Source organism: Ranitomeya imitator, chromosome 1, assembly GCF_032444005.1.
Source record: "Ranitomeya imitator isolate aRanImi1 chromosome 1, aRanImi1.pri, whole genome shotgun sequence".
Classification (NCBI taxonomy): Eukaryota; Metazoa; Chordata; class Amphibia; order Anura; family Dendrobatidae; genus Ranitomeya; species Ranitomeya imitator.
In genome coordinates, this window is record NC_091282.1 from 81,256,601 (window position 1) to 81,269,966 (window position 13,366).

The 13,366-nt window shown below is 40.5% G+C and overlaps 1 protein-coding gene across 1 annotated transcript in view; it reads right to left on the reverse strand.

Annotated features, from left to right (window-relative positions):
• ITGA1 (integrin subunit alpha 1) overlaps positions 1-13,366 on the reverse strand; it is a 345,166-nt gene that overhangs the window by 186,287 nt on the left and 145,513 nt on the right. Inside the window, exon 3 of the mRNA XM_069748575.1 lies at positions 10,428-10,534. Coding sequence (XP_069604676.1) covers positions 10,428-10,534 — 107 coding nt within the window. The remainder of the gene's footprint in view (positions 1-10,427; positions 10,535-13,366) is intronic.

The following is a 13,366-nucleotide window of genomic DNA, read 5'->3' on the forward strand; positions in this document are numbered from 1 at the left end:
TTGATACTTGAGTCTGATACCTGACTTTGATATTTGACTTTGATACCTGACTCTGATACCTGACTCTGATACCTGAGTCTGATACCTGAGTCTGATACCTGAAACATTCAAACATCAGAATCAAAAGGTTATTCAGATTCCCTCACTACAGTAGTTGAATTGTTCATCTCATAAAATTAGTACCTGGTATCACTAGTGCTGGTGGTGCTATGGTAAGGTTGCTGTCTGTGGTCCTTAGAGTTGAGCTTTTTCTGGGTTCAAATCCCCCATGTTTGATTATTATTTATTTTTCTTTAAGTTATGCAGGTCATCATACAAACTCCAATCATGCTCCACTTTTAATATCTGACATTCTTATTATCCTCCTGCTTTACCCTCCATGCAGTACCTGAATGGTTCACCTCATAAGGGAAGAAAAGGGATCCATTCACTGCTAGTTCAGCTGATGGCTGAGTGGTTAAGCTCCTGACCTATGGAATGGTAAACTTGGATTTTATCCCCAGTGAAAGTGAACTTTTTATTTATTTTTATTTTTTTAACGTAACATATGATATGTGACTTTCTGCACTAGTCAAAGAGATGTTTCACTTTGATGAGTTAAGGCTGGTTTCACATTTGCAGATGGAGCTGCTGCGGAGGGCTGCATATGTCCTCCATGAAGCTCCGCCCGCCGCCGTGCCTCCTCCGCTCAGCTTCGCCTACGTCAGAATGCGTACCCTATCTTTACCATTAGGTATGCAGGCCATGCCGATGTATGCGGATGTCTCCGCATGCGTCGATTTGACTGTGCGGCGACTGCACCAAATTGCAACGCGTTCAGCGCAGGTATCAGACAGAAATCACTGAACAAGGCGTTTGTGCCACATGTTTACATTGCCAGTCACCTAAGCTAATAGAAGAGTGAAATTCTCCAACTGAGAGGATAGCACAGTGGTAAGGTGTGCAGGCTTATAAACAGAGAGCTGTGAGTTCAAATCTCCGCAATGGAGATTCTTATTATTATTTTAAACCAAAACTATGTGTGATGCAGATGCTCACCATTAGGCTTTAGATTATTAGAAGTCTGGAGGATAATAAGAAGGTCAGATATTAAAAGTGGAATGGAAATGCGTCATCCTTAGGCTATAGATTATTTTATTAGAAAGCAGGAGGATAATAAGAATGTCAGATATTAAAAGTGGAACATGATTGGAGTTTGTGTGATGACATGTATTACTTAAAAATAAATAATAATCAAACATGGGGGATTTGAACCCAGAAAAAGCTCAACTCTAAAGACCACAGAAAGCAGCCTTACCACTGCACCACCTGAGATTAATTTTATGAGATGAACCATTCAAGTACTGTAGTGAGGAAATCTGAATAACGTTTTGATTCTGATGTTTGAATGTTTCAGGTATCAGAGTCAGGTATCAGAGTCAGGTATCAGAGTCAGGTATCAGAGTCAGGTATCAGAGTCAGGTATCAGAGTCAGGTATCAGAGTCAGGTATCAGAGTCAGGTATCAGAGTCAGGTATCAGAGTCAGGTATCAGAGTCAGGTATCAAAGTCAGGTATCAAAGTCAGGTATCAGACTCATGTATCAGAATCCAGTATCAGTCTTAGGTATCAGAATCAAGTATCAGAGTCAGGTAGTCAGGTATCAGAGTCAGGTATCAGAGTCAGGTATCAGAATCAAGTATCAGAATCAGGTATCAGACAGAGTATTTCTGATGTTTGACTTTGATATGTGATCATGTCCTAAAATGAACATTGTACATTTGAGATATTTTAGACATTTTAAACATATGTAACATTTTCCTATTTATGACATACAATAAAAAATATATATGAAAACCTATAAAAAATAAAAAGTAATGAGCCTAAAGTATAAAATTCAATTACTTTTATTGGTATTACATTTAAAGTCAGATATTTAAACTTTTAATATGTGGAGAATGTGTAGAGACACTGCTTGTACTAGAGTGACCCAGATAAATCATTCACAAATCTACTACAGGTCCTTCTCAAAAAATTAGCATATAGTGTTAAATTTCATTATTTACCATAATGTAATGATTACAATTAAACTTTCATATATTATAGATTCATTATCCACCAACTGAAATTTGTCAGGTCTTTTATTGTTTTAATACTGATGATTTTGGCATACAACTCCTGATAACCCAAAAAACCTGTCTCAATAAATTAGCATATTTCACCCATCCAATCAAATAAAAGTGTTTTTTAAAAATCAAACAAAAAAACCAACAAATAATAATGTTCAGTTATGCACTCAATACTTGGTCGGGAATCCTTTGGCAGAAATGACTGCTTCAATGCGGCGTGGCATGGAGGCAATCAGCCTGTGACACTGCTGAGATGTTATGGAGGCCCAGGATGCTTCAATAGCGGCCTTAAGCTCATCCAGAGTGTTGGGTCTTGCATCTCTCAACTTTCTCTTCACAATATCCCACAGATTCTCTATGGGGTTCAGGTCAGGAGAGTTGGCAGGCCAATTGAGCACAGTAATACCATGGTCAGTAAACCATTTACCCGTGGTTTTGGCACTGTGAGCAGGTGCCAGGTCGTGCTGAAAAATGAAATCTTCATCTCCATAAAGCATTTCAGCCGATGGAAGCATGAAGTGCTCCAAAATCTCCTGATAGCTAGCTGCATTGACCCTGCCCTTGATGAAACACAGTGGACCAACACCAGCAGCTGACATGGCACCCCACACCATCACTGACTGTGGGTACTTGATACTGGACTTCAGGCATTTTGGCATTTCCTTCTCCCCAGTCTTCCTCCAGACTCTGGCACCTTGATTTCCGAATGACATGCAAAATTTGCTTTCATCAGAAAAAAGTACTTGGGACCACTTAGCAACAGTCCAGTGCTGCTTCTCTGTAGCCCAGGTCAGGCGCCTCTGCCGCTGTTTATGGTTCAAAAGTGGCTTTACCTGGGGAATGCGGCACCTGTAGCCCATTTCCTGCACACGCCTGTGCACGGTGGCTCTGGATGTTTCCACACCAGACTCAGTCCACTGCTTCCTCAGGTTCCCCAAGGTCTGGAATCGGTCCTTCTCCACAATCTTCCTCAGGGTCCGGTCTCCTCTTCTCGTTGTACAGCGTTTTCTGCCACATTGTTTCCTTCCAACAGACTTACCATTGAGGTGCCTTGATACAGCACTCTGGGAACAGCCTATTTGTTGAGAAATTTCTTTCTGGGTCTTACCCTCTTGCTTGAGGGTGTCAATGATGGCCTTCTTGACATCTGTCAGGTCGCTAGTCTTACCCATGATGGGGGTTTTGAGTAATGAACCAGGCAGGGAGTTTATAAAAGCCTCAGGTATCTTTTGCATGTGTTTAGAGTTAATTAGTTGATTCAGAAGATTAGGGTAATAGGTCGTTTAGAGAACCTTTTCTTGATATGCTAATTTATTGAGACAGGTTTTTTGGGTTATCAGGAGTTGTATGCCAAAATCATCAGTATTAAAACAATAAAAGACCTGACAAATTTCAGTTGGTGGATAATGAATCTATAATATATGAAAGTTTAATTGTAATCATTACATTATGGTAAATAATGAAATTTAACACTATATGCTAATTTTTTGAGAAGGACCTGTATATAAAGCTGAATGTGTGTGTATGTGTGTGTGTATGTTTGTGTGTGTATGTATGTCCGGGATTGGCATCTGCACCGTCGAAGCTACAGCAACAAAATTTTGCACAGTCACACGTCTGGACCCTGAGAGCGTCATAGGCTACGTTGTGAGGTGAAATTTTAACCCCGCGCTTTCCAATTCACCAAACAATTTTGCCCCTATCTACATAATGGGGAAAAAGTGAAATGAAAAGTGTTGGAGGCGTCGCAGCTACAGCCACAAAATTTTGCACAGTCACACGTCTGGACCCTGACAGCGTCATAGGCTATGTTGTGAGGTGAAATTTTAACTCCGCGCTTTCCAATTCACCAAACTATTTTTCCCTTATCTACATAATGGGGAAAAGTGAAAGGAAAAGTGTAGGAGGCAAATTGACAGCTGCCAGATGTGAACAAGGGGGACTTAAAGAATGAGAGCGATGGCGCAAAAGAGTATATACCGTACAGTTGCTAAGGTGGGGCCCCGAAATGAGATACTCACCACACACAGGGATATGAACACACACACAAAATGCGCCACACGCTACCACGTGCTTGGACACATATACCACCCTCAGCACACATTTCACCACACATACACCAACCTCGCCACATAAAAGTCGAAACACAAAAGTCGCTGCTAAAAACTCGCCACGCGCAAAACTCGCCACATGCAAAAACTAGGCTCACGCAAAACTCGCAACAAGTGCAAAACTCACCTCATGGAAAACTCGCCACACGCAAAACTTGCACACGTGGAAAAATTGCCACATGCACAAAAGTTGCAACACATGCAAAAGTTGCCTCACACAAAACGTGCACATACTCAAAAGGCACCACACATAAAACTCACCACGCGCAAAACTCGCCATGCGCAAAACTTGCTGCACACAACTTGCTACACTAACCTGTCACATGCAACTCGACACACAAAAAGTTGCTACACACATGTTGCCACACAAAACTCATCTCACAAAAGTCGCTACATGCATGTCGCCACACACAACTCAACACACACAACTTGACAAGCAAAACTCGCCCTAAAACACACACAAGTCTGGTATTATCCTTCAAAAATAAAAATCTGATTAATAAGCAGACAAACTACAAGAGCAACAAATGTACCATATAAGAAATACAGCAGCTGTCAGTCACATGACCTGTCTATTATGTGTATGTGTGAGCTAATATATACTGCCAGGGGGAGGGCTTCCTGTTGGCTGGGGATTTATCAGGCTGCCAATTTATCTTACAAATACTGAGGTAAAAATACCTAGCAAATAACGGGTGAACAAGGTCTAATACAGGAGATCACACAGGTATATACTATATTCAGGGGAGATGACACACAGATATATACTATATACAGGAGAGATGACACACAGGTATATACTATATAGAGGAGGAGATGACATACAGGTACATACTATATACAGGAGGAGATGACATACAGGTATATACTATATACAGGAGGAGATGACACACAGGTATATACTATATACAGGAGCAGATTACCTACAGGTATATACTATATACAGGAGGAGATGACATACAGGTATATGCTATATATAGAAGATGACATACAGGTATATACTATATACAGGAGGAGATGACACACAGATATATACTATATAAAGGGGAGATGACACACAGGTATATACTATATACAGGAGGAGATGACATACAGGTATATACTATATATAGAAGGAGATGACATACAGGTATATACTATATATAGGAGGAGATGACATACAGGTATATTCTATATATAGGAGATGAGATACAGGTATATACTATATACAGGGGAGATGACACACAGCAGGTATATACTATATACAGGGGAGATGACATACAGGTATATACTATATACAGGAGATGACATACAGGTGTATACTATATATAAGGGAGATGACAAACATGTATATACTGAGGTGAAAATGAGAGGTGTGAGGTGAAAATGAAAAGGTGTGAGTGCAAAATGAGAGGAGTGAGGGAAAATAGTGGAGCGATCAGAAAATGACAGATGTGAGGTCGAAATGACAAGTGTTAGGGGGGAATGAGAGGAGTGAGGGAGAAAATGAGAGGTGTGAGGGAGAAAATGAAAGATGTGAGGGGAAAAATTAAAGATGTGATTGGGAAAATGAGAGGCATGATGGGAAAATAAGAGAAGTGACTTGCTATAACTAACCACAGATATTTACTATGCCCAGGCAACGCCAGGCTCTTCAGCTAGTCTAATATCTAAAGCTGCATGTGTGTCTGTATGTGTGTCTGTGTGTATGGAAAAGTGTTGGAGGCGTCGCAGCTACAGCCACAAAATTTTGCACAGTCACACGTCTGGACCCTGAGAGCGTCATAGGCTATGTTGTGAGGTGAAATTTTGACCCCGTGCTTTCCAATTCACCAAACAATTTTGCCCCTATCTACATAATGGGAAAAAATGAAAGGAAAAGTGTAGGAGGCAAATTGACAGCTGCCAGATGTGAACAAGGGGGACTTAAAGAATGAGAGCGATGGCGCCAAAGAGTATACACCGTACAGTTGCTAAGGTGGGGCCCCGACATGGGATACTCACCACACATGGGGATATGAACACACACACAAAATGCGCCACACACTACCATGTGCTTGAACACATATTACCCTCAGCACACATTTCACCACAAATACACCAACCTCGCCACATAAAAGTCGAAACACAAAAGTCGCCGCTCAAAACTCGCCACGCGCAGAACTCACCACATGCAAAAACTAGGCTCTTGCAAAACTCGCCACAAGTGCAAAACTCACCTCATGGAAAACACACCACACGCAGAACTTGCACACGCGGAAAAATTGCCACATGCACAAAAGTTGCAACACATGCAAAAGTTGCCTCACACAAAACTTGTACATACTCAAAAGGCACCACACATAAAACTCGCCATGCGCAAAACTCGCCATGCGCAAAACTTGCTGCACACAACTTGCTACACTAACCTGTCACATGCAACTCGACACACAAAAAGTTGCTACACACATGTTGCCACACAAAACTCATCTCACAAAAGTCGCTACATGCATGTCACCACACGCAACTCAACACACAACTTGACAAACGAAACTCGCCCTAAAACACACACAAGTCTGGTATTATCCTTCAAAAATAAAAATCTGATTAATAAGCAGACAAACTACAACAAATGTACCATATAGGAAATACGGCAGCTGTCAGTCACATGACCTGTCTATTATGTGTATGTGTGAGCTAATATATTCTGCCAGGGGGGAGGGCTTCCTGTTGGCTGGGGATTTATCAGGCTGCCAATTTATCTTACAAATACTGAGGTAAAAATACTGAGCAAATAACGTGTGAGCAAGGTCTAATACAGGAGGAGATGACATACAGATATATACTATATACAGGGGAGATGACACACAGATATATATTATATACAGGAGAGATGACACACAGGTATATACTATATAGAGGAGGAGATGACATACAGGTACATATATATACAGGAGGAGATGACATATAGGTATATACTATATACAGGAGGAGATGACACACAGGTATATACTATATACAGGAGCAGATGACCTACAGGTATATACTATATACAGGAGGAGATGACATACAGGTATATGCTATATACAGAAGAGGACATGCAGGTATATACTATATACAGGAGGAGATGACACACAGATATATACTATATACAGGGGAGATGACACACAGGTATATACTATATACAGTAGGAGATGACATACAGGTATATACTATATATAGAAGGAGATGACATTCAGGCATATACTATATATAGGGGAGATGACACACAGCAGGTATATACTATATACAGGGGAGATGACATACAGGTATATACTATACACAGGAGATGACATTCAGATGTATACTATATATAAGGGAGATGACAATCATGTATATACTGAGGTGATGAGGTGAAAATGAGAGGTGTGAGGTGAAAATGAAAAGGTGTGAGTGCAAAATGAGAGGAGTGAGGAAAAATAGTGGAGTGATCAGAAAATGACAGATGTGAGGTTGAAATGACAAGTGTTAGGGGGGAATGAGAGGAGTGAGGGAGAAAATGAGAGGTGTGAGGGAGAAAATGAGAGATGTGAGGGGGAAAATGAAAGATGTGATTGGGAAAATGAGAGGCGTGATGGGAAAATAAGCGAAGTGAGGTGCTATAACTAACCACAGATATTTACTATGCCCAGGCAACGCCGGGCTCTTCAGCTAGTGTTATATAAATGCCATAAATTCTAGGTATGAGTAATGTTAAATATGAGAGTATTGTTAAAGTGCTACTGCAAAAATTAGGACTACCATGAGAGTTTATATGTATCTGTAGTGATACATTTAGTGTTTTTTTTATCATCAAGTGATGAGTAATGTTTCACAGATATATCCAAAAAACTAAATGCAAAAGATAAAGTGCAGTGCAAATAATAATAAATACGCATATCATAGTTAGAGACTGATAGTGAATGCAGAGATAATACATAACATGATTAAAAGAAATAAGTAATTTCATACGGATAAGGCAGACTAAGCCACTAAGGGGCAGAACAGATATGTGTGTACTTCATGGAATTGAAAGTCTGCAATATATACAGTGGGTACGGAAAGTATTCAGACCTCTTTAAATTGATCACTCTTTGTTTCATTGGAGCCATTTGATAAATTCACAAAAGTTCATTTTTTTCTCATTAATGTACACTCTGCAACCCATCTTGGCTGAAAAAAACAGAAGTAATTTTTGCAAATTTATTAAAAAAGAAAAACTGAATTATCGCATGGTCATAAGTATTCTTATTCTACTGACCCTTTGCTCAATATTGAGTAGAAGCACCTTTTGAGCTAGTACAGCCATGAGTCTTCTTGGGAATGAGGCAACAAGTTTTTCACACCTGGATTTGGGGATCCTCTGCCATTCTATCTTGCAAATCCTCTCCAGTTCCTTCAGGTTGGATGGTGAACGTTGGTGGACAGACATTTTCAGGTCTCTCCTGAGATGCTCAATTTGGTTTAGGTCAGGGCTCTCGCTGGGCCAGTCAAGAATGGTCACAGAGTTGTTCTGCAGTCACTCCTTTATTTTAGTTGTGTGCTTAGGGTCATTGTCTTGCTGGAAGATGAACCTTCGGCCAAGTCTCAGGTCCAGTGCACTCTGGAAGAGGTTTTCATCCAGGATATCGTTCTACTTGGCCGCATTCATGTTTCCTTCATTTTTCCTGCTGAAAAATACCCCCATAGCATGATGCTGCCACTACCATGTTTCACTGTTGGGACTGTATAGGGCAGGTGAAGAGCAGTGCCTGGTTTTCTCCACACTTAGCCCTTTTTGGTGATAATTCTAAGCGGTATCTTCTTCTCATCAGAGCAGAGAATCTTATTTCTCATAGTCTCTGAGTCTTTCATGTTTTTTTTTTAGCAAACACTATGCGGGCTTTCATATGTCTTGCACTGAGGAAAGGCCACTCTGCCATAAAGACCCGACTGGTGGAGGGCTGCAGTGATAGTTGACTTTGTGGAACTTTCTCCCATCTCCCTACTGCATCTTTGGAGCTCAGCCACAGTGATCTTGGTGTTCTTCTTTACTTCTCTTACCAAGGCACTTCTCCCACGATTGCTCAGTTTGGCTGGATGGCCAGGTCTAGGAAGACTTCTGGTGGTCCCAAGCTTCTTCCATTTAAGAATTATGGAGGCCACTGTGCTCTTAGGAACCTTGAGTACTGCAGAAATTCTTTTGTAACCTTGGCCAGATCTGTGCCTTGCCACAATACTATCTCTGAGTTCCTTGGCCAGTTCCTTTGACCTCATTTGGTCTGACTTGCACTGTGAGCTGTGAGGTCTTATATAGACAGGATGTGCCTTTCTAAATCAAGTCCTATCAGTTTAATTAAACACAGCTGGACTCCAATGAAGGAGTAGAACCATCTCAAGGAGGATCACAAGGAAATGGACAGCGTGTGACTTATATATGAGTGTCTGAGCAAAGGGTCTGAATACTTATAACCATGTGATATTTCAGTTTTTCTTTTTTATTAAATTTGCAAAAATTTCTACATTTCTGTTTCTTTTAAATCAAGATGGGGTGCAGAGTGTACATTAATGTGAAAAAAAAAATAACTTTTTTGAATTTACCAAATGGCTGCAATGAAACAAAGAGTGAAAAATTTAAAGGGGTCTGAATACTTTCCGTACCTACAGTAAGAGTAACTGTTATCAAGGTGGAGGAGGAGGACTATGCAGAACGCATGCTCAAACTGATGTTGTCACTGTGAAAAATAACATCATCTTGCTGTGACTGATTCGAGTGATGTGCCATATGTTCCATAATGTCTTCCTCTTCCTCCCCACTAATATTCTAGCCAGAGGTAAAAGTGGAGAGTTGTACTACTGTCTAAATGCCTGGTGTCAATGGTGTTGTTAATGCTGCTCGTGGCTCTGACAATATTAGACAAAGTATGGTATAGTACGGTTATGTCTCCCTTCCCATAATGGATTGGATAAGAAATAAAGACATAAAAAGTACAAATGATTGTGAAAAGCACACTTTCTCTGACAGACACAGAGTTTAGATAATTTTTTCAGCAAGAATTATTGTGCTGGTTCTCTGCTCTCTTGTGCATGAAGAATAAAAAAAATAAATTTGTAATTCAAATGGAGTAGGACAGCTGCCGGTAAGTAATTTACAATAGCGTGCACTATTCCTAGGATTCTAATATTACTCTCTCCCCCTATCAATTGAATCTCTGTATTATTTGTAGACTTCTACACTCCTCTTTACCACTTACTTGGCAAATTAATCTTTGTGCAGTTTGATTTCCCATTGACTTTGCATTTATAAACATCTCCTGTTCTTCGTGTTGGCTGACCTTCCAGGGGTGATCCAATAAGTACCCTTCATATGGAGAAAAACACAATGATATATTTTATATAGCAAAAAATATATAATAATATCACTATGGTGAAAGCCTGGTTTTGGCCATCATAGTTCCACCATTTACCTGACGGATGCTACTTGCAAATATTTAAGACAATTTTGTTGGTTTCAGACTATCCGCATTTAACTATCCGCATCTTTAGGACAGGGTCCAACCTCCAGAACCTCCACTGGAATGCTAAAGAAAACTTTTTGAAGTGCCTTAGGGTCTATTTTTTAGATTAAGTACTGAATTTGCACACATGATTGTGCCTAGTATTGAATTTCCATCTCTTTGAGTGTTTTTCTATGTACTATGATTATACAGGGAGATGCATTGGTGAAAATAATCCTTAAATTCTAATTTTATTAACCTATAAAGTAGAGATTTCAACAAGAACAGTCTCCAAAACTACAATTAGTCTCAGAAGAATGGAATGCTCACATGAAAAATATTTTTTTCACAAGATACAGTTGTGCTCAAAAGTTTACATACCCCGGCAGAATTTTTGCTTTCTTGGCCTTTTTTCAGAGAATATGAATGATAACACCAAAACTGTCTCCACTCATGGTTAGTGGTTGAGTGAAGCCATTTATTGTCAAAGTACTGTGTTTTCTCTTCTTAAATAATAATGACAACCCAAAACATGCAAATGACCTTGATCAAAAGTTCACATACCCTGGTGATTATGGCCTGATAACATGCACAGAAGTTGAAACAAATCTGTTTGAATGGCTACTAAAGGTAACATCCTCACCTGTGACCTGTTTGCTTGAAATCAGTGTGTGCACATAAAAGCTGAGTGAGTTTCTGGTATCCAGACAGACTCTTGCATCTTTCATCCAGCCACTGAACTTTCTGGACTGTGAGTCAAGGGTATGCCTGCCCCTAACGCCAGCTGTGTGAGTAATGAACCAGCCACTAGCTGTATGCCTATTATCAGGAGTATAATGATCGCAGTCGAAGAGAGCGCTGAAGGGGGACCCATGTGATGAAAGGGGTCAACCAAGGCCACCAGCTATTTTAGCTGAATGTGCATCCAAGAATGCATAACCAGCTGAAATGCATTGTGGCACAGAGACCTGCCAGCTCTCCATGCTGCAATACAAACTGACAGCCAATCAGAGACTGGCCGCTCAGGTCAGTATGCCCGACACAGGTTGTGAATGGTAGTGAAGTCATGTATTGCCCATTGCTTGCACACCTAAGTAATTTGCGACAGCTGTCGTTGAGGACACTGCACATCATGGGAGTGGGGGAGGACATTATACCTGGACATTATACCAGGAATGGGAGACATTATACAAGGAAGGGGCCCAGGATGGAGGACATTATAGCAGCATAGGGGAAATTATATCTGTAAGGTGTCCAGGATGGGGACATTATACCAAGAAAGCGCCCAGGATGTGGGACATTATACCAGCAAGGTACCAAAGATGTGGAACATTAAGCAAGGAAGGGGCCAAGGATGGAGGGCATTTAACCTGGAAGGGTCCAGTATGGATGACATTACACCAGATATATATATTACTAAAACGGGGCCAGGATGGGGACATTATTACAGGAAGGGAACAGGATGGAGGACATTATTACCGGAAGGGGCCAGGATGGGGGATATCATTACAAGATATCATTACAAGAAGGGGCCCAGGATGGGGGACATGAATACAGGAAGAGGCCCAGGATGGAGGACATATTAGAGGAAGGGGCCAGTATCAGGGACATTAAAACATTGGGGGGCATCATGTACAGCAAGTGAAATAAGTCCTGAACATATCAATTTTCTAAGTTACGATATTTGGAAAGGTGCTATTGACAGGAAATTCTCACCAGATGCCAGTGACAAAACATACAATCCACACTGGTAAAGAAATCAAAGCATAGATGTCCACAAATTAAATTATGTGTAATAATGAGAAATAACACATGGAAAAAGTATTGACCATGCTTACTAAATTGTATTTAATACTTTGCGCAAAGCCTTTCTTGGTGATGACAGCTTTCTGTATGGAGAAACTAGTTGCATGTATTACTCATGTGTGATTTTGACCAATTCTTCAAAACAAACACTCTTCAAATCCTGAAGGTTCTGTGGCCTCCTTCTATGAATTCTGAACTTTACTTCCTTTCATAAATTTTCTATAGGATTCAGATCAGGTAATTGGCTGGGTCATTCTAGCAGCTTTATTTTCTTTCTCTAAAACCAATTGAGTTTCCTTGTCTGTGTGTTTGGGATCATTGTCTTGCTGAAATGTCCACCATCATTTCATCTTCATCATCCTGGTAGATGGCAGCAGATTTTAACAGTAATGTCTCAATATATTTGTACATTCATCTTTTCTTCAATTATATGAAGTTTGCCAGTGACGTATCCTGACGTATACAGCCTGGCACCATGATATTCCCACCTCCATATTTCACTCTTCGTGTGGTGTTTTGGGGGTGACATTCAGTGCCTTTTGGCCTCCAAACATAGTGTGCATTATGACATCCAAAGAGTTCAATTTTGGTCTCATCTGACCGGACCATTTTATCCTAGTATTTCAGTATTTTATAAAAGTTGTTGAGCAAGCTTGCACCATGCTTTTTGTTCAGCAATGCAAGATGAGAATGCATACAGGCCATGGAGGTTGAGTGCATCTAATATATAATTGCCTAGAATACTACTTCCTGCAATTTGTGCCAACTTCCGTGGCTTTGTCCGGAGCTAATGTCCGGAGCTAATGTCCGGAGATAATGTCTGGAGCTAATGTCCGGAGATTAATTGCCTAGAATACTACTTCCTGCAATTTGTGCCAACTTCCGTGGCT